At 60.9% G+C, this 19,474-nt stretch overlaps 2 protein-coding genes across 4 annotated transcripts; both read left to right on the top strand.

The window, feature by feature from the left end:
• The first annotated feature begins 292 nt into the window (after positions 1 to 292).
• On the top strand, positions 293 to 10,874 carry POLA2 (DNA polymerase alpha 2, accessory subunit). Of its 2 annotated transcripts, XM_065654121.1 has the most exons (18): positions 293 to 485; positions 1,198 to 1,325; positions 1,429 to 1,514; positions 1,698 to 1,752; positions 1,865 to 1,968; positions 2,213 to 2,406; positions 2,489 to 2,577; positions 2,666 to 2,821; positions 2,908 to 2,970; positions 3,050 to 3,092; positions 3,432 to 3,550; positions 4,336 to 4,374; positions 4,455 to 4,528; positions 6,105 to 6,213; positions 6,752 to 6,858; positions 8,361 to 8,420; positions 8,747 to 8,873; positions 10,151 to 10,874. In XM_065654121.1, exons 1-18 carry the CDS (start codon positions 302 to 304, stop codon positions 10,283 to 10,285), a joined length of 1,872 nt encoding a protein of 623 aa, XP_065510193.1. In that variant the 5' UTR covers positions 293 to 301; the 3' UTR covers positions 10,286 to 10,874. The 2 variants fall into 2 exon arrangements, with proteins under 2 accessions (XP_065510193.1, XP_065510194.1); XM_065654122.1 differs by lacking the exons at positions 6,105 to 6,213; positions 6,752 to 6,858.
• An 839-nt stretch (positions 10,875 to 11,713) lies between these two features.
• On the top strand, positions 11,714 to 14,960 carry EIF1AD (eukaryotic translation initiation factor 1A domain containing). Of its 2 annotated transcripts, none has more exons than XM_065654096.1 (6): positions 11,714 to 11,742; positions 11,853 to 11,946; positions 12,603 to 12,711; positions 13,286 to 13,394; positions 13,522 to 13,566; positions 14,627 to 14,960. In XM_065654096.1, the coding sequence occupies exons 2-6, from the start codon at positions 11,860 to 11,862 to the stop codon at positions 14,889 to 14,891; spliced, it is 615 nt and encodes a 204-aa protein (XP_065510168.1). In that variant the 5' UTR covers positions 11,714 to 11,742; positions 11,853 to 11,859; the 3' UTR covers positions 14,892 to 14,960. The 2 variants fall into 2 exon arrangements, with proteins under 2 accessions (XP_065510168.1, XP_065510167.1); XM_065654095.1 differs by having other exon boundaries at positions 11,845 to 11,946.
• Positions 14,961 to 19,474: the final 4,514 nt, after the last annotated feature.

Below are 19,474 nucleotides of genomic sequence, written 5' to 3'. Positions count from 1 at the left end.
CGTTCCCCGGAGCGGGACCCCCGGGGCTCCCCGGTCCCTGCGGCCGCTCCCCCGAGGAAACACCCGGCGGGGCGGGAAAATTCCCGCCCTTTTCCTCCCGCCCCGAAAGGGCCGCGCCGGCCACGCCCCCTCCTCCCCGCCCTTCCACTTCCCATTGGCCTGTTCGCCCGTAAATTTGCATAACCACGCCTTTCACCCCCCCAAGCACCGCCCAATGTTTCCTAATAAGGCGCGGCCCCGCCCACTCCCGTTGCCGTCAAGCGCGGCGGTGTCGCGGCTGCGCGGGCTTTTCGCCGCGGGGATGGCGGAGCCGGGACTCGAACCGGGGATGGAGCCGGAACCGGAGCCGGGGATGGAACCGGAGCCGGGGATGGAACCGGAACCGGAACCGGAGCCGGGGCCCGGGGCGGTGTCGGCCGAGGCGGTTCTGCGGGAGCTGGAGCTGTTCGAGCTCCGCTGCGACGGCGAGGACGTGCCCGGCAGGCGTGAGGGAACCGGGGCAGCGACCGGAGGGGTCTCGGGGGGATATTGGGGGGCCTGGGGGCGGCAGGGGAGGGATTTGGGGGGGTGTTGGGTGGTCTGGAGGTTTATTGGGGAGTCTGGGGGTGTCAGGGAGGCTGTTTGGGGGGATTTGGGGGTGTCAGGGGGATGTCCAAGGGGATATTGGGGGTATCAGGAGGTTTATTCGGGGGGTTTGGGGTAATTTGGGGGCGTCAGGGGAGGTGTTTGGGGGGTGCCAGGTGGTTTTTGGGGTCCCCGGGGGATGTTATGGGGGAGTCAGGTGCACTTTGGGGTGCCAGGTGGGACATTATGGAAGTGCCAGGTACATTTTGGGGTTCCTGGGCATTGTTTTGGGGGTGTCGGGTGCATTTTGGCGTCCCAGGTGGGACATTATGGGGGTGCCAGGTACATTTTGGGGTCCCCGGGGGTTGGTTGGGGGTGTCAGGTAGTTTTTGGGGTCCCAGGTGGGACATTATGGGGGTGCCAGGTACATTTCGGGGTCCTGGGGGTTGTTTTGGGGGTGTCGGGTGATTTTTGGGTGTCCCAGGGGGTCCATTATGGGCGCCACAACTTCAGCTGCCGCCACTTTTTGGGGCGTTATGGGGGCAATTTGTGCGTTTTAAGCCTCGGCAGGGGGCGTGGGGGAGGTTTTGGGGTCCGGGGGGGGGTCCCCAACATCTGTGTGTGTCCCCCAAGTGCTGGAGCTGTGCGTGACCCACGCGCTGGACCCGGTGACGTTGGCCAACGAGCTCCTGGCGTTTGTCACCACCAAGGAGCTGGGGATGCGACTCGGCGCGCACACGCTCGACGCCTTCGAGCACGAGGTGACGGGGGGGTCCCCGACGTCCCCAGTGTCCCCTGCACCCCAAAACCCGCCCCGGGAAAGGGGGGACCCTTGTGGCGCTCACTGCGTGTCCTGTCCCGCAGCTCCTGTCCCGGCGCAGCAGCCGCGTCCCCCGGCGCAGGGACCGTCCCCACAGGGGCCTCCACGACGTCCACTCGCTCCAGGACCTGTATCCCCGCGGATTTTGGGGTGAAACACCAAAAAAATGGGGTGTTAGGGTTGCTGGCGTGGGGGGGTTGTCCCGTTTGGCCCCTCCCCTGCAAACGAGGCCTCGTTAGCGCTGGGTAATGAGGGGAATTAGCGACGGAGGGGGCGTCACCCCCCAAAATTAGGGGGTTCCTTAACGCGCTAGCCTGGAGGAGGAGGAGGAGGACGAGCTGCTGGACGCCTACGCCACGCCCTGCAAGGTGACCCCGAACTGACCCGTTTTACCCCGAATTTACGGTTTCCCCCCGCAAAATTGCCCCTTTTCTACCCCAAAGCCTTCCCGCCCTAAATGCTCGTTGTTTTTTGGCGCAGGGGTCCCAAAAACGCAGCAATTCCAGCCCGGAGCAGCCGCGGCCCAAGCGGCTGTCGGGCCGCAGCCCCCACGGGCCCTTCTCGCCGGGGAGCGTGTCCCCCAGGTCAGCCCGCGATGGCAACAGGGGCCGGGGGTGTCACTGGGGCTCACGGTGATGTCACTGGGGTCACTGGGGTCGTGGGGGGGTCACTGGGGGCGTGGGAGTGTCACTGGTGCTCACAGTGATGTCACTGGTGTCACTGGAGCCATGGGGGTGTTGCTGCTCGAGGTGATGTCCCTGTTGTCACCGGTGTTCGCGGTGTCGTCGTGGGCGCTCCCGGTGACGTCCCCCCGTTTGCGTCCCGCAGCGTCACCCCGTCCCGTCACTACGCGTCCCGCGGGGGCCGGGGGGAGGTGGTGGCCGCGTTTGGGGACACTCAGGGGACGTCGTGGAGCGGCCACGGGGGCCCCGGCTGCGCCCCGAAGCTCTTCGGGACCCCGGAGCGACACCTGAGCAAAACCTACAAATTCATGTTCCAGAAACCGCTGGACGTGCGCGAAGGTGACGGCAGCACTGGGGGGGCCGAGGGGGCCGCCCCCCGGGCCCGCTGCTGATTTGGGGGGATTCGGGGTGTTTTGGCCAGTGATGCTGTGGAGGATGGAGGAGCTCGGGGACGCCCTCAAGTGCCACCACCAGCTCGAGGACTTCGCCCCGGTGACGCTCCCGGCACAGGTGACATCCCGTCGCTTCGTAACGGCGCTTTTTGGTATTTGGGGCTAAAAAAAAAAAAAACCCGCTTTTTGGGGCCGTTTCCCCGCAGGAGCCGGTGACGGTTTTGGGCCAAATCGCCTGCGATAGCACCGGGAAGCTGAACGCGCAGTCGGTGGTGCTGGCGGGGGACCGGGGCCACTCGGCGGGGGGACAGATCCCCCTGGACCTCTCGGAATTGACCGAATTCTCCCTTTTTCCAGGACAGGTGAGGATTTTGCGGGGAGGGGAACCCCGAGTTTTTCCCCCCAATGTGGAGCCAAACCACGGTTTTCTCACCTTTTTTTTGGGTAGATCGTGGCGCTGGAGGGAACCAACAGCACCGGGAGGAGGATGACGGTGACCAAGATCTACGAGGTGACGCCGCACGGGCGGCTCCGAGGCCGTTTTGGGCTGGAAAAGGAGGATTTGGGGGTCACTGGTGGTTTTTCCGCAGGGAGTTCCCCTTCCCTTCCACACGCCGACGGAGCCGGTGCCAGGTTAGAGTGGGACGTGTCCCCAAAACCCTCCTTTCTGTCCCCAAAATCCCCTTCTTGTCCCCAGACCCTCCTTGTTTTCCCCAAGCTCCCTTTTTTTTTGTCCCCAAATCCCACTTTTGTCCCCCAAACTCTCCCTTTTTTGTCCCCAAACCCCACTTTTCGTCACCCGAAAGCCCATTTTTGTCCCCAAACCTCCTTTTTCTCCCCAAAACTTCCCTTTTTGTCCCCAAAATTCCCTTTTTTTTTTTTTTTTTGTCCCCTGAACCTCACTTTTTGCCCCCAAACCCCCTGTTTCTGCCCCCAAACCCCGGGTTGTCCCCAACCCCGTGTTGTCCCCAGATCATCTCTCGGTGCTCGTGGCCTGTGGTCCCTTCACCCCCTCGGACGGCGTCGCCTTCGAGCCCCTGAGGGACCTGCTGGATGTGATCGAGCGGGACCGGCCCCACCTGTGTCTGCTGGTGGGGGGGACAGGGGGGGACATAGGGACATGGGGGGGACACGGGGGGACCGGCCCCACCTGTGTCTGCTGGTGGGGGGGACAGGGGGGGACATGGGGGGGACACAGGGGCACATGGGGGGACCGGCCCCAGCTGTGTCTGCTGGTGGGGGGGACAGGGGGGGACATGGGGGGACAGGGGGGGACATGGGGGGGACATGGGGGGACCGGCCCCACCTGTGTCTGCTGGTGGGGGGGACAGGGGGGGACATAGGGACATGGGGGGACACGGGGGCACCGGCCCCACCTGTGTCTGCTGGTGGAGGGGACAGGGGGGGACATAGGGACATGGGGGGGACACGGGGGCACCGGCCCCACCTGTGTCTGCTGGTGGAGGGGACAGGGGGGGACATGGGGGGGACATGGGGGGACCGGCCCCACCTGTGTCTGCTGGTGGGGGGGACAGGGGGACATGGGGGGGACACGGGGGGACATGGGGGGACCGGCCCCGCCTGTGTCTGCTGGTGGGGGGGACGGGGGGGACAGGGGGACATGGGGGGACCGGCCCCACCTGTGTCTGCTGGGGGGGACATGGGGACACAGCGGGACTGGCCCGACCTCTGTCTGCTTTTATTTTTCCCCTTTTTGTGCTGAACTTGCCCCGATCGCTTCGCGGTTAATGGGTCAAATTTGAGCCGAATTCAGAATAATTCTAAAAATCCCTTTTTCGGGCATTTTACCGCGTTTCTCGTGGCTCTTGGGCATCGCTGGTGGGTTTTTTTTCCCGATTTTCCCGTTTCTCGGCAGTTTGGGCCATTCCTGGACGCCAAACACGAGCAGGTGCAGGTGAGGGAGCGTCGGGGGGTCCCGGGCGCCCCCAAAATGGGGCAAATGGTGCAAATCGGCATTTTTCCCCTCAATCCCAGCGCTGTCAGCTCCCGGGCTCATTCAGCGACACGTTCAAGTTCTGTCTGCGCTCGATCCTCGACGGCACCCGAAGGTACGACTGCTTTTTGCCCAAAATCTCCTCTTTTCACCCCAAATGGGCTCCGCGTGCGGCACCTCCAGCAATTCCTGTGAAAAAACCCAAGTGGAAACCGTCAGATTTGGTCCAAAGCCCCGTGACGGGCTCCGAAGGGTCCGAGCCACGTTCTCCTCCTGCCGGACGGGGCTTGGGCCTCAATTTGGGCTTTTCCGCCCCAAAATTCTGAGGAGGAAACAACCGGGAACAGTTAATGGGGCTTTTTTCCCCAAAAGCGGAGTCTCGGCTTCTCCTCATTGCCCAATTCCCTGGGTTTCCCTTTTCCAACATCGTCACCAGCTCCCAGCTCCTCTTCATCCCCTAATTCCCCATTTTTCACCCCAAAACCACCATCTCTGAGCTCCTCTTGCTCCCTCAATTCCCCATTTTTCTCCCTTTTTCCCCCAAACCCCCGTCCCCCCCAATTGCCCATTTTCCCCGTTTTTCCCCCCATTCCTCCCCCGTTGCCTGTTTCTCCCATTCCCCTTTTTCCCCATCTCTCCCCATTGCCCATTTTCCTCGGTTTTTTCCCCCATTCCTCACTAATTGCCCGTTTTCCCCGTTTTCCCCCCAATTCCTGTTTCCCGTCCCTCACTAATTCCTGTTTTCCCCCATTTCTCCCCCATTCCCCATTTTCCCCGTCCCTCACTAATTCCCATTTTCCCCCATTCCTCCCCCATTTCCCGTTTTCCCCCCCATTCCTCACTAATTGCCCATTTTCCCTGTTTTCCCCCATTTCTCCCCCATTTCCCGTTCTTTCCCATCCCTCTCCAATTCCCCATTTTCCCCGGTTTTCCCCGTTTCTCTCCCATTCCCCACTTTCCCTGTCCCTCACTAATTCCCGTTTTCCCCATTTGTCCCTCGCTAATTGCCCGTTTCCCTGTCACTCACCAATCCCCGTTTTTCCCCCTTTTTCCCTCTTTTCCCCTCACTAATCCCCGTTTTTCCCGTTTTTCCCCCGCTAATTGCCCGGTTCCCCATTTTCCCCGTTTTCCCCTCACTAATTGCCCATTTTCCCCACTTGTCCCTCGCAAATTCCCCACTTTCCCCTCGCTAATCCCCGTTTTCCCGTTTTCCCCTCGCTAATCCGTTTTTCCCTCGCTAATTGCCCATTTTCCCCATTTGTCCATTGCTAATTGCCCGTTTTCCCCATTTCCCCGTCACTCACCAATCCCCGTTTTTCCCCATTTCCCCATTTTCCTGTTTTTCCCCGTTTTCCCCTCACCAATCCCCGTGTTTCCCCGTGTTTCCTGTTCTCCCCGTTTTCCCCCACTAATCCCCATTTTCCCCGTTTTCCCCATTTCCCCGTCACTCACCAATCCCCGTTTTTCCCCATTTTCCCGTTTTTCCCCATTTTCCCCTCACCAATCCCCGTGTTTCCCCGTGTTTCCTGTTCTCCCCGTTTTCCCCCACTAATCCCCATTTTCCCCGTTTTCCCCATTTCCCTGTCACTCACCAATCCCTGGTTTTCCCCCGTTTTCCCCGTTTCCCTGTCCCTCGCTAATCCCCATTTCCCCGTTTTTCCCCCGTTTTCCCCGTGTTTCGCCGTTTGCAGCTGCTGTGCGCAGCTGGTGCTGGTTCCGTCCCCGCGGGACGTGCAGCTCGCCCCCGTGTTCCCGCAGCCGCCGCTGCCCTGGCCCGACCTGCCCCGCGCCGACCGCACGGTACCAAAAGCCCCGCTTTTCGCCCCAAAACTGCCGCCGACCCCGCGCGGCGCTCCGGCACCACCCGCTGCTGGCTTGGGGCGGTTTGGGGTGCTTTAGTACAATTTGGGGTGGGTTTGGGGCAGTTTAGTACGGATTTGGGGCACCTCAGGGTGGTTTAGTACGATTTGGGGCATTTTAGTACAATTTGGGGCGGTTTAGTACGGATTTGGGGCACCTCAGGGTGGTTTAGTACGACTTGGGGCATTTTAGTACAATTTGGGGCGGTTTAGTACGGATTTGGGGCACCTCAGGGTGGTTTAGTACGATTTGGGGCAGTTTAGTACAGATTTAGGGCATTTTGGGGCGGTTTAGTACAGATTTGGGGCGTTTGGGGCTGGTTTAGTACAATTTGGGCTGGTTTAGTGCGGGTTTGGGGGCATTTTAGTGCAGCTTGGGGGCGTTTTACGGTAGTTTGGGGGCACTTTGGGGTGGTTTAGTGCAGCTTTGGGGTGGTTTGGGGGCATTTTGGGGTGCCAGCCGTGGTCCCCGTCCGCAGCGCGTGCACCTGGTCCCCAACCCCTGCACCCTGGACCTGGGCGGCGCCGTCCTGGGCGTCACCTCCACCGACCTGCTGCTGCACCTGGGCGCCGAGGAGGCCAGCAGGTGCGCCAAAATCCCCCCGTTTTGCCCCAAGATCCACCCCGAGGCCAGCAGGTGCGCCAAAATCCCCCCGGTTTGCCCCAAAATCCACCCCGAGGCCAGCAGGTGCGCCAAAATCCCCCCGTTTTGCCCCGAAATCCACCCCGAGGCCAGCAGGTGCGCCAAAATCCCCCCGTTTTGCCCCAAAATCCACCCCGAGGCCAGCAGGTGGGCCAAAATCCCCCCGGTTCGCCCCAAAATTCACCCCGAGGCCAGCAGGTGCGCCAAAATCCCCCCGTTTTGCCCCAAAATCCACCCCGAGGCCAGCAGGTGCGCCAAAATCCCCCCGTTTTGCCCCAAAATCCACCCCGAGGCCAGCAGGTGCGCCAAAATCCCCCCCGTTCGCCCCAAAATCCACCCCGAGGCCAGCAGGTGCGCCAAAATCCCCCCGTTTTGCCCCAAAATCCACCCTGAGGCCAGCAGGTGCGCCAAAATCCCCCCATTTTGCCCCAAAATCTACCCCGAGACCAGCAGTTGGGGCCCCAAAATCCACCCTGAGGCCAGCAGGTGCGCCAAAATCCCCCCGTTTTGCCCCAAAATCCACCCCGAGGCCAGCAGGTGCGCCAAAATCCCCCCGTTTTGCCCCAAAATCCACCCCGAGGCCAGCAGGTGGGGCCCCAAATCCCCATGTTTTGCCCCAAAATCCACCCCAAAGAGGCCAGCAGGTGGGCCAAAATCCCCCCGTTTTGCCCCAAAATCCACCCTGAGGCCAGCAGGTGCGCCAAAATCCCCCCGTTTTGCCCCAAAATCCACCCCGAGGCCAGCAGGTGGGCCAAAATCCCCCCGTTTTGCCCCAAAATCCACCCCGAGGCCAGCAGGTGGGCCAAAATCCCCCCGGTTCACCCCAAAATCCACCCCGAGGCCAGCAGGTGCGCCAAAATCCCCCCGTTTTGCCCCAAAATCCACCCCGAGGCCAGCAGGTGCGCCAAAATCCCCCCGTTTTGCCCCAAAATCCACCTCGAGGCCAGCAGGTGCGCCAAAATCCCCCCGTTTTGCCCCAAAATCCACCCCGAGGCCAGCAGGTGGGCCAAAATCCCCCCGTTTTGCCCCAAAATCCACCCCGAGGCCAGCAGGTGGGCCAAAATCCCCCCGTTTTGCCCCAAAATCCACCCCGAGGCCAGCAGGTGGGCCAAAATCCCCCCGGTTCACCCCAAAATCCACCCCGAGGCCAGCAGGTGCGCCAAAATCCCCCCGTTTTGCCCCAAAATCCACCCCGAGGCCAGCAGGTGGGCCAAAATCCCCGTGTTTCACCCCAAAACCAGCAGGCGGGTCCGGCCCCAAATCCCCCCGTTTCACCCCAAAACCCTCACCCTGCTCCTCATTTCTCTCCCAGCGCGTCCAACACAGAGGCCGAGCTGCCCGGCCCCTCGTCAGATCGTTAATTAGGCCACGTGTCTAATTAATCAGGACAACCCGCGATGTTTTTTCACCGTTTTCTCCCTTTTTTTAACCATTTTCTCCCACAGGTCGGCCGGGGGCTCCGACCGCTTCACGCGGATCCTCAAGCACATCCTGACACAGAGGAGGTGAGGGCGCCCAAAACACCCAAAACCGGCCTTTTCCGGGGAAAATCCCGCGCCCTATTTGCCGCCTTACCTCTTTAAAGTCATTTTTTAACCCAAAAAAACATCCTTTTTGGGTTTGAGAACCCTTTAAAAACAAAACTCCGAGGGTTTTTAGCGCTGGAAGGTCCTTGGTGTCGCACCCCCCAGCCCTGGGGACGGCCCCAAAAGAGCAGAAATGACCCTTTCTACCCCAAAATGACCTGTTTGTGGGGCCCAACGCTTGTGCCTGCGGGTGAAAACGTCGATTTTTTTTTTTTTTTTTTACCTTTTTTGGCTGTTTTTGGCAGTTACTACCCGCTGTACCCCCCTTCGGAGGAGCTGAACGTGGACTACGAGAGTTTCTACAGCTACGGCTCGTTGCCCGTCACCCCCCACGTCCTCGTCACCCCCTCGGACCTGCGATACTTCGTTAAGGTCGGGCGGCGCGCCCCCAAAAACACCCCCAAAACACCCCAAAACCACCCCACTTAGCACGGATTTGGGCAAAACACGGGCCTTTTGTGTTTTGAGGTGATCCCGCCGCCCCTGGGGCCACCATGTTGAGCCTGAGGCGATTTTGGCGCCATTTTGCCCCTGAGGTAATTTTAGTGACATTTGGAGCCCTGAGGTGATTTTGGGGCCATTTTGAGCCTGAGGTGATTTTGGGGCCATTTTGAGCCCTGAGGTGATTTTGGGCCATTTTGACCCTGAGGCGATTTTGGGCCATTTTGACCCTGAGGCGATTTTGGGCCATTTTGGCCCTGAGGTGATTTTGGGGCCATTTTGAGCCCTGAGGTGATTTTGGGCCATTTTGAGCCCTGAGGTGATTTTGGGCCATTTTGAGCCCTGAGGTAATTTTAGTGACATTTTGACCCTGAAGTGATTTTGGGGCCATTTTGACCCTGAGGTGATTTTGGGGCCATTTTGACCCTGAGGCGATTTGGGGCCATTTTGACCCTGAGGTGATTTTGGGGCCATTTTGACCCTGAGGCGATTTTGGGGTCATTTTGACCCTGAGGTGATTTTGGGGCCATTTTGACCCTGAGGTGATTTTGGGGCCATTTTGACCCTGAGGCGATTTGGGGCCATTTTGACCCTGAGGCGATTTTGGCACCATTTTGACCCTGAGGCGATTTTGGGGCCATTTTGACCCTGAGGCGATTTTGGGCCATTTTGAGCCCTGAGGCGATTCTGGGGCCATTTTGCCCCTGAGGCGATTTTGGGCCATTTTGACCCTGAGGTGATTTTGGGCCATTTTGAGCCCTGAGGCGATTTTGGGCCATTTTGACCCTGAGGTGATTTTTGGGCCATTTTGAGCCCTGAGGTGATTTTGGGGCCATTTTGAGCCCTGAGGCGATTTTGGGCCATTTTGAGCCCTGAGGCGATTCTGGGGCCATTTTGAGCCCTGAGGTAATTTTAGTGACATTTTGACCCTGAAGTGATTTTGGGGCCATTTTGACCCTGAGGTGATTTTGGGGCCATTTTGACCCTGAGGCGATTCTGGGGCCATTTTGAGCCCTGAGGCGATTTTGCGCCATTTTGACCCTGAGGCGATTTTGCGCCGTTTTGACCCTGAGGCGATTTTTGCACCGTTCTGACCCTGAGGCGATTTTTGCACCGTTCTGACCCTGAGGCGATTTTTGCACCGTTCTGACCCTGAGGTGATTTTTGCACCGTTCTGCCCCCGAGTGACGCTCCCCCCGTTCCCGCAGGACGTGCTGGGCTGTGTCTGCATCAACCCCGGCCGCCTGACCAAGGGCCGCGCCGGGGGCACGTTCGGCCGCCTGTCCCTGCGCCGCGGGGCCGGGGGGGGCCCGCTGGTGGCCGCCCAGGTCGTCCGGATCTGAGACGCCGCGTCCCCCCCTTCGTCCCACCGCGAAAACCCCCACGAACACGGAAAAACGCTCGAGTTTCGGCGAGAAAACCCACCCGGCAACGCCGCAATTTGTGCCCGTTGGGCGCCTGGGACACCCCGGAGCCCCCCGCCCTCGTTAATCAATCGCTAATTGATGTGTTAAGAGGCGGCAGGAGCTCGTGGGGCTTGGAGACACAAACAGCGACTTTTGGGCCACGGATCCGCGATTTTGGGTCGGTGGTTTCACCACTAATTAACTAACGCGGCAGCAGCTCGCGGGGCTTGGAGACACAAACAGTGATTTTTGGGCCACGGATCCGCGATTTTGGGGCCGCTCATGGACTGGAGGGAACGTTTCCCCACCCGCTCGTTAGGAAAACGAAGATGAAATGAAGATTTTTTCCCAGAAAAGGGGCCGGAATCCTCGGGCGACGTCACCCCCTGGCGCCATCGTTTGTGCTGAGCTTCGTTAAGGGACTCGGAGTTTAATTAGTCACAAATTAATTAATTATGGGGGCCCCAGGGTGATGTCGCAGTCCTGGCCGAGGGGTGAAAAACGGCGAAAAAACAGCGGTTTGGGTCGGGGAGGGGAAATTTTCCACTGGATTTTGCCTCGAATTTGTAATGAGGAAGACGAAAATTAATTAAAGTTTTCCTTCTCCGATCAGTTCCGGCTCTGCCAGGAAAAAGAGGGAAAAAAGGGGTTTTTTTGTTGGGGAAAAGGGGGTTTGGTTGGGAAAAAAAGGGCCTTTTTGTGTTGGGAAAAGGGCATTTTGTTGGAAAAAGGGAATTTTTTTGGTGGGGAAAAGTTTGGGTTGTTTTTTTTCCTTAGGAAAGGGGCATTTATTGGGAAAAGGGCGTTTCTATGGGGAAAAGTTTATTTTTTTGTGGGGAAAAAGGGGTTTTTCCTTTGGAAAAGGTTTTTTTGTTGGGAAAAAAGGGATTTGTGTTAGAAAAAAAGAAGAGGGAAAAGTTGAGTTTGGTTTGGGGTTTTTTTGTGGTTTGGGGGGTTTTATGTGATTTTTTTGTTTGGTTTTCTCCCTCAAAACAAGTTCCCTCCCCCGCAAAAAAGGTGTTTTTTCTGGTAAAGCTTTTTTTTTTCCCTGAAACAAGGGGTTTTTTGGTGGCAAAAAGTTTATATTTTTGTGGGGAAAAACGGCCTTTTTTTGTGGAGAAAAACGGGTTTTGTGGGGGGGAAAAAAGGCTTTTTTGGGTCACGAAAAGTTGAAGCCCCGCCCCTCCGTGTAGCCCCGCCCCAATGGGCGGTCCCGCTCCGCGAGGCTCCGCCTCCGGTGGGCGTGTCCCGCTCTCAGCCCCCGCCGCGCTGTGGGCGCGTCCTCCCCGCCGGCCCCGCCCCTTTCTCTGCCTTGTGGGCGTGTCATCCCCGCCGGCCCCGCCTCTTCCCCCCTTTCCTCCGGAAGTGCCGCAACCCGGAAGTACCGGAGCGAGGTGAGCGGCGGCCCCGGACGCCTGGGTCCCCTCGGGGTTTTTTGGGGGGGTGGGAGTGTCCCCGGACGCCTGGGTCCCTCATGGTTCCCCGCCCCCCCCCAGCTCCCCAGCCCCGCGATGTCGCGCGCCACCAAGCGGAAGCACGTGGTGCGCGAGCTGCTGGAGGAGCGCGTGCGGCCCGCGGACAGACAGACGATCGTGAGGGTGGGACAGGGGGACATTGTGGGGGGACGTTGGGGGGGATATGGGGACATTGGGGGGGATATGGGGGACGTGGGGACCTTGGGGGATAAGGGGGGGACAGGGGGACATTGGGGATACAGGGACATGCAGGATATGGGGGGTCAGGGGGATATTGGGGGGGACAGGGGGATGTAGGGGGGACATGGGGGGGTGAGGGGCACAGTATTGGGGATATGCGGACAGGGGGACATGGGGACAAGGGACATTGGGCCGTGGGGACATGGGGACATCAGGGATGGGGAGACATGGGAATATTGGGGGGATAGGGGGATATTGAGGGGATAGGGGGACATGGGGACAAGGGGGACATTGGGACACGGGGGGATATGGGCACATTGGGGGGATGTTGGAGGATATTGGGGCATGTGGGATATGGGGGATATGGGGACATGAGGGACAGGGGGACACTGGGGGGACATGGGGACATTGGGGGATGTGGGACGTGGGGACGTGGGGGGGACACGGGGACGTGGGGGGGACATGGGGACATTGGGGGGTGTGTGACCCTTGACGGCCCCTCGTGTTCCTGAGCCCACGACGTCCCCCGTGTCCCCAATGTCCTCCGGGTCTCTAATGTCCCCTGATGTCCCCAATGTCCCCAACATCCCCTCCTGCAGGTGTTGGGGACCCCGGGGAACAACCTGCATGAGGTGGAGACGCCGGAGGGGATGCGGTTCCTGGTCAGCATGCCCCCCCGCTTCAGAAAACACGTCTGGATCAAGAGAGGTGACGATGACAGTGGCAGTGACCCCCCCCGGTGTCCCCACATCACCCCCTGTCACCCCCCTTATCCCCCCGTCCCCTGCCCCCCCCGGTTCAGAACGAGCGTCTGGATCAAGAGAGGTGACAGTGACCCCCGTGTCACTCCCGTTGTCATCCCCATCCCCCCCACCCAGTGACCCCCTGACCCCCCCCACTGACCCATATGACCCCAGGCGACACCCCCCAGGTGACCCTTTGACCCCCCCGATGACCCCATGACCCCAAGTGACCCCACTGACCCCCTGCATGACCCCAGGTGACCCCCCAAGTGACCCCCTGAGCCCCCCTATGACCCCAGGTGACCCCTGTGACCTTCTGACCCCCCCATGACCCCGTCATCCCCCCCAGTGACCCCAGGTGACCCCCTGTCCCCCCCCCATGACCCCACTGACCCCCCATGACCCCAGGTGACCCCCCTGTGACCCCTTGCCCCCCCCCAGTGACCGCAGGTGACCCCCCCAATGACCCCCTGACCCCCCCCCCAGTGACCCCAGCTGACCCCTGTGACCCCCGCTGACCTTTATCCACCCCCCCCAAGGCGACTTCCTGCTGGTCGACCCCATCCCCGAGGGGGTCAAGGTCAAGGCCGAGATGTCCCTGGTGCTGCTGCCCCCCCATGTGCGCTCCCTGCAGCTCCAGGGCCTGTGGTGAGAGACCCCCCCCGAAAACAGCCCCCCCGGGGGGCAAATCACCCCCCACGGGGGGGCGAATCAACCCAGGACCCCCCCCAGTTCAGCCCAGTTTGGGGGTGACTGGGGGTCCCCATATACACAGGCCTGAGGCGTTTGACCCCCCCGGGAGAGACAAAGGGCCCCCCCGGTGAGTGAATGGGGGGTAAATGGGGGTCAATAGATGGGGGGGATAAATGGGGGTCAATAAATGGGGGGAATTAATGGGGGGCAATAGATGGGGGGGATAAACGGGGGTCAATAAATGGGGGGAATTAATGGGGGGCAATAGATGGGGGGATAAACGGGGGTCAATAAACGGGGGGGAATTAATGGGGGGCAATAGATGGGGGGATAAACGGGGGTCAATAAATGGGGGGGAATTAATGGGGGGCAATAGATGGGGGGATAAACGGGGGTCAATAAATGGGGGTCAATAAATGGGGGGGTTAATGGGGGGATAAATGGGGGGCAATAAATGGGGGGAATTAATGGGGGGCAATAGATGGGGGGATAAACGGGGGTCAATAAACGGGGGGGAATTAATGGGGGGCAATAGATGGGGGGATAAACGGGGGTCAATAAATGGGGGTCAATAAATGGGGTTAATGGGGGGATAAATGGGGGTCAATAAATGGGAATTAATGGGGGGCAATAGATGGGGGGATAAATGGGGGTCAACAAATGGGGGTCAATAAATGGGGGGGTTAATGGGGGGGTAAATGGGGGTCAATAAATGGGGGGAATTAATGGGGGGCAATAGATGGGGGAATTAATGGGGGGCAATAGATGGGGGGGATAAACGGGGGTCAATAAATGGGGGGAATTAATGGGAGGATTGATGGGGACAAATGGGGATCAATAAATGGGGGGTTGATGGGGGGGATAAATGGGGGGGTTAATGGGGGGATAAATGAGGGTCAATAAATAGGAGGAATTAATGGGGCTGGTAAATGGGGGGGATTAATAGGGGGATAAATGGGGGTCAATAAATGGGGGGGTAAATGGGGGGGTGAGAAATGGGGGTCAGTAAATGGGGGAGTAAATCGGGGTCAATAAATGGGGGGAATAAGTGGGGGGGCAATAAATGGGGGGATAAATGGGGAGAATAATTGGGGATCAATAATTGGGGGGGATAAAGGGGGGGTCCCCAACTCCCCGTGTGTCCCTGTGACCCCCACATCTGTCCCCACCCCGTGTCCCCAACGCAGCCCCCGCCCCCCTGGGGACAATGACGGTGACAATGACAACGGGACCGACGGGCTGTTCGTCAACACCAACCACGGGGACACCGCGGGGGACACGAGTGACAGCGGAGGGGACACGAGTGACAGCGGGGACACGAGTGACAGCGGCGGGGACACGGGGGACAATGAGGAGGACACGGGGGATGAAGACGCAGGTGACAACGGTGACACCGAGGACACGCGTGACAATAAGGACACGGGGGCCGCGGCCTCGAGGGACACGCGGTGACACGGGGACACGGACACGGGGACAGTGACGGGGCCGCGTCCCCAATAAAGGGCTCCTGGTGGCTTTGGGGACGCGCGGTGGCTTCCGTGGCCTCTCAGGGACACTTGGGGACACTGTCACCCCCATTCTTGTGCCTGTTGGGGCACTTGGTGGCACTTGGGGACACTCGGTGACGCTGTCCCACCCCCATCTCGGGCCCATTGGGGACACTTGGTGGCACTTGGGGACGTTTGGGGGATTCAGGGGAACCCAGGAGTTCAGGGGGACCCAGGCGTTCGGGAGAGGACCCAGGAGTTTGGGGGGACACAGGCGTTCGGGAGGGGACCCAGGCGTTCGGGGGGACCCAGGCGTTCCGGAGGGACCCTGGCGTCCGGGCGCTGCTGACTCACCCCCCCCCCCCCCCCCCACATCTGGATCCGCCCAACAGCTGGAGAGGGGGAGGGGAAGGGAGGGGACCCAGGCGTCCGGGAACAGCCACCACACCCCCCACAGGGGACCCAGGCATCCGGGAACACCCACCCCCTCCCCCCAAAAAGGGACCCAGGCGTCCGGGAACACACCCCCCCAAAAGGGACCCAGGCATCCGGGAGTGGGGGGAGGGGTCAGAGCCCTTTATTGTCCCAGTTTGGGGGTTCCCCTCCCAGTTCGAACTCCCAGTTCCTCCCAGTTTGGGGGGCTCCCTCCCAGTTTGATTTCCTGGTTTGGGGGGTCCGTCCTAGTTTGAATTCCCAGTTTGAGCTCCCAGTTTGGGGTGTCCCTCCCAGTTTGAACTCACCCATGGGGGCTCGGGGGGGGACCCTTCTCAGCCGCCCCAGTGCTCCCAGTATCACCAGTAAAGCTCCCAGTGCCACTGGCAGCGCCACCAGCAGCCCCACCCGGAGGGACCCAGGCGTCCGGGGACTGGAAGGGCCCTGGGAGCAACTGGGAGAACTGGGGGGGCAACTGGGACAACTGGGGATGGAACTGGGGGAACAACTGGGACAACTGGGGATGGAACTGGGGGAACTGGGGAGGTAGCTGGGGCAATTGGGGGGGTAACTGGAGGAGTGACTGGGAAACTGGGGGGCAACTGGGGGCAACTGGGATTTAGGGAGGAAACTGGGGGAGCAACTGGGAGAACTGGGGGGGGAACTGGGGGCGACTGAGATTTGGGAGGAGTAACTGGGGGGGCAACTGGGGGCAACTGGGATTTGGGAGGAGTAACTGGGGGAGCAACTGGGAGAACTGGGGGGGGAACTGGGGGCGACTGGGATTTGGGAGGAGTAACTGGGGGGGCAACTGGGGGCAACTGGGATTTAGGGGGGGAAACTGGGGGAGCAACTGGGAGAACTGGGGGGGTCACTGGGGATGGGACCGGGGGAACTGGGGGCAACTGGGGTTTAGGGGAGGAAACTGGGGGGAGAACTGGGGGGGTAACTGGGGACAACTGGGGATGGAACTGGGGGAACAACTGGGACAACTGGGGATGTAACTGGGGGAACTGGGGAGGTAGCTGGGGCAATTGGGGGGGTAACTGGAGGAGTGACTGGGGAAACTGGGGGGGCAACTGGGGGCAACTGGGATTTAGGGGAGGAAACTGGGGGAGCAACTGGGAGAACTGGGGGGGTCACTGGGGATGGGACTGGGGGAACTGGGGGGGGAACTGGGGGCGACTGGGATTTGGAGGAGTAACTGGGGGGGGAACTGGGGGCGACTGGGATTTAGGGGGGGAAACTGGGGGAGCAACTGGGAGAACTGGGGGGGTCACTGGGAGAACTGGGGATGGAACTGGGGTGGTAACTGGGGGCAACTGGGATTTAGGGGAGGAAACTGGGGAGAGAACTGGGGGAGCTCGGGGGGTAACTGGAGGCAACTGGGATTTGGGGGAAGTAACTGGGGGAGTAACTGGGACAACTGGGGATGGAACTGGGGCGGGAACTGGGGGCAACTGGGATTTAGGGGAGGAAACTGGGGGGAGAACTGGGGTCGTAACTGGGGGGTTAACTGGGGCAATTGGGGTCGCTGGGAGAACTGGGAGGGGAACTGGGGGGGCTTGGGGGTCCCTATGGGGCGGGGGGGGGTCCTGGGGGTCCCCAAATCTATAGGGGTCCCTGGGGTCACTGGGGGGGTCCTGGGATCTATAGGGGTCATTGGGGGGATCCCTAAATCTATAGGGGTCACTGGGGGGGCCCCCAAATCTATAGGGGTTATTGGGGGGTCCTGGGATCTATAGGGGTCCCTGGGGGGTTGTGGGGGGTCCCCAAACCTAGAGGGGTCACTGGGGGGGTCCCCAGATCTATAGGGGTCACCCTGGGGGTCCCCAAGTCTATAGGGTCATTGGGGGGGTCCTGGGGGTCCCCTGATCTATAGGGGTCACCCTGGGGGTCCTGGGACCTATAGGGGTCACTAGGGGGGTCCCCAAATCTATAGGGGTCACTGGGGGGGTCCCCAAGTCTATAGGGGTCCCCAAGTCTATAGGGGTCACTGAGTGGGTCCTGAGACCTATAAGGGTCATTGCGGGGGGGCCCAAATCTATAGGGGTCACTGGGGGGGTCCCCAAGTCTATAGGGGTCACTGGCGGGGTCCCCAAGTCTGTGAGGGTCCCCAAGTCTATAGGGGTCACTGGCGGGGGTCCCCAAATCTATAGGGGTCCCTGGGGTCACTGGGGGGTCCCCGGGGCTATAGGGGTCACCCTGGGGGTTCCTATAGGGGTCCCCATAGTTGGGTCCATAGGGCCCATAGGATCCATAAGGGTCTCCATAGGTGTCGGGGTCCCCCCCATAGAGGGGGGCGGGGTCTCCATAGGGGTCCCCATAGGGGTCCCACGGGTCATGCAAACCCTCGTGCGAATACTCATATGAATCCCAGCGCTCGTCTGGCTGCGAATCCCCGTGCGAGTCCTCGTGCAAACCCTCGTGCAAACGCCGGCCCGAGTCCTTGTGCAAATCCTGGTGCCCATCCTGGTGCAAACCCTCGTGCAAACCCCGGCCTGAATCCTGGGCTGAGTCCTCGTGCAAACCCCGATGGGAATCCCGGTGCGAATCCTCGTGCAAAACCTGGTGTGAATCCTCGTGCAAACCCTCGTGCACACGCTGCTGTCCGTGGTGTAAACGCCGCTGTCCCTGGTGCAAATCCCGGCCCGAATCTTCGTGCAAATCCTCGTGCAACCCCTGGTGCCAATCTTGGTGCGAATCGTTGTGCAAACGCCGCCAGCCCTTGTGCAAACGCTGCTCTCCCTGGTGCGAATCCTGGCCCGAATCCTCGTGCAAACCCTCGTGTGGATCCCGGCGCCAATCCTGGTGCAAACGCCACTGTCCCTGGTGCAAATCCTCGTGCAAACGCTGCTGTCCCTGGTGCAAATCCCGGCCCGAATCCTCGTGCAATTGCCGCCATCCGTGGTGCAAATCCTCATGCAAACGCCACCGTTCCTCGTGCAAACCCTGGTGCAAACGCCGCCGTCCCTGGTGTGAATCCTCGTGCAAACTCCAGCGCGCCTGGTGCGAGTCCCGGCCTGAATCCTCGTGCAAACCCTCATGCAAACGCCGCCGTCCCTGGTGCAAATCCTCGTGCGAATGCCGCCGTTCCTCGTGCAAACCCTGGCGCAATCGCCGCCGCCCCTGGTGCGAATCCCGGCCCGAATCCTGGTGCACGCGCCGCCGTCCCTGGTGCGAAGCCTCGTGCGAAGCCTCGTGCACGCGCGGGCGCACACGCGTGTGCAGACGCGGGCGGGGGCGGCAGCGCCAGCCGTCCGGCTGCAGCTCGTGCCCCGGGTGACAGTGACACGCGAACCCCCCCGGGTGGTTCAGGCACATGTGCTGACACAGCCCCGGGGTCTCACATTCGTCCCGGTCCCCGCACCCCGCCCATCCCCCCCCCGGGCCCCGCACCCACCGGAAGCCCAGGGGACACGGGCTGGGGGGAGGGGCGGCGGGGGGAGGGGGGAGGGAGCAGGACCCTCCCCCACCCAGAGCGGCCACCAGCGCGGCCACGGCGGCCACGAGCGGCAGCATCGGGATGGAGTGAGGGACCCAGGAGTTCGGGAGGGACCCAGGAGTTCGGGAGGGACCCAGGAGTTTGGGCGGGGAGCAAGGAGTTGGGAGGGACCCAGGAGTTCGGGAGGGACCCAGGAGTTTGGGCGGGGACCAAGGAGTTGGGAGGGACCCCGGAGTTCGGGAGGGACCCAGGAGTTCGGGAGGGGACCAAGGAGTTGGGAGGGACCCAGGAGTTCGGGAGGGACCCAGGAGTTCGGGCGGGGACCAAGGAGTTGGGAGGGACCCAGGAGTTCGGGAGGGACCCAGGAGTTCGGGCGGGGACCAAGGAGTTGGGAGGGACCCAGGAGTTCGGGAGGGACCCAGGAGCTCGGGGCACTGAGGAGTTCAGAGGACTCGAGTTCAGGGGGGGACCCAAATCAGGGGGACCTAGGAGTTCAGGGGACCCAGGAGTTCGGGTGGGAGCCAGGAACTCGGGAGGGGACCCAGGCGTCCGGCTGGAGCTCCCCCACCCTAAAGCACTCAGGCCAAGAGCGGCAACGCTGCAGGGTCACACCCAGGGACCCAGGCGTTCGGGTGGGACCTGGGAGTTGGGGGGGGGACCCAGGAGTTCGG

The sequence above is a fragment of the Caloenas nicobarica genome, chromosome 32, assembly GCF_036013445.1.
Source record: "Caloenas nicobarica isolate bCalNic1 chromosome 32, bCalNic1.hap1, whole genome shotgun sequence".
Lineage (NCBI taxonomy): Eukaryota > Metazoa > Chordata > Aves > Columbiformes > Columbidae > Caloenas > Caloenas nicobarica.
This window is presented reverse-complemented; position numbering and strand designations above follow the sequence as displayed.

What these genes read in the sequence shown, in the direction of transcription:
- POLA2 (XM_065654121.1), top strand. Translation starts at nt 302, where the DNA reads ATGGCGGAGCCGGGACTCGAACCGGGGATGGAGCCGGAACCGGAGCCG. An exon ending in CCGGGGAGCGTGTCCCCCAG is followed by an intron (nt 1,969 to 2,212) that starts GTCAGCCCGCGA and finishes TGCGTCCCGCAG; the next exon opens with CGTCACCCCGTCCCGTCACT. An exon ending in GGCGCCGAGGAGGCCAGCAG is followed by an intron (nt 6,859 to 8,360) that starts GTGCGCCAAAAT and finishes TTTCTCCCACAG; the next exon opens with GTCGGCCGGGGGCTCCGACC.
- EIF1AD (XM_065654096.1), top strand. Translation starts at nt 11,860, where the DNA reads ATGTCGCGCGCCACCAAGCGGAAGCACGTGGTGCGCGAGCTGCTGGAG. An exon ending in ACACGTCTGGATCAAGAGAG is followed by an intron (nt 12,712 to 13,285) that starts GTGACGATGACA and finishes ACCCCCCCCAAG; the next exon opens with GCGACTTCCTGCTGGTCGAC. An exon ending in AGAGACAAAGGGCCCCCCCG is followed by an intron (nt 13,567 to 14,626) that starts GTGAGTGAATGG and finishes TCCCCAACGCAG; the next exon opens with CCCCCGCCCCCCTGGGGACA.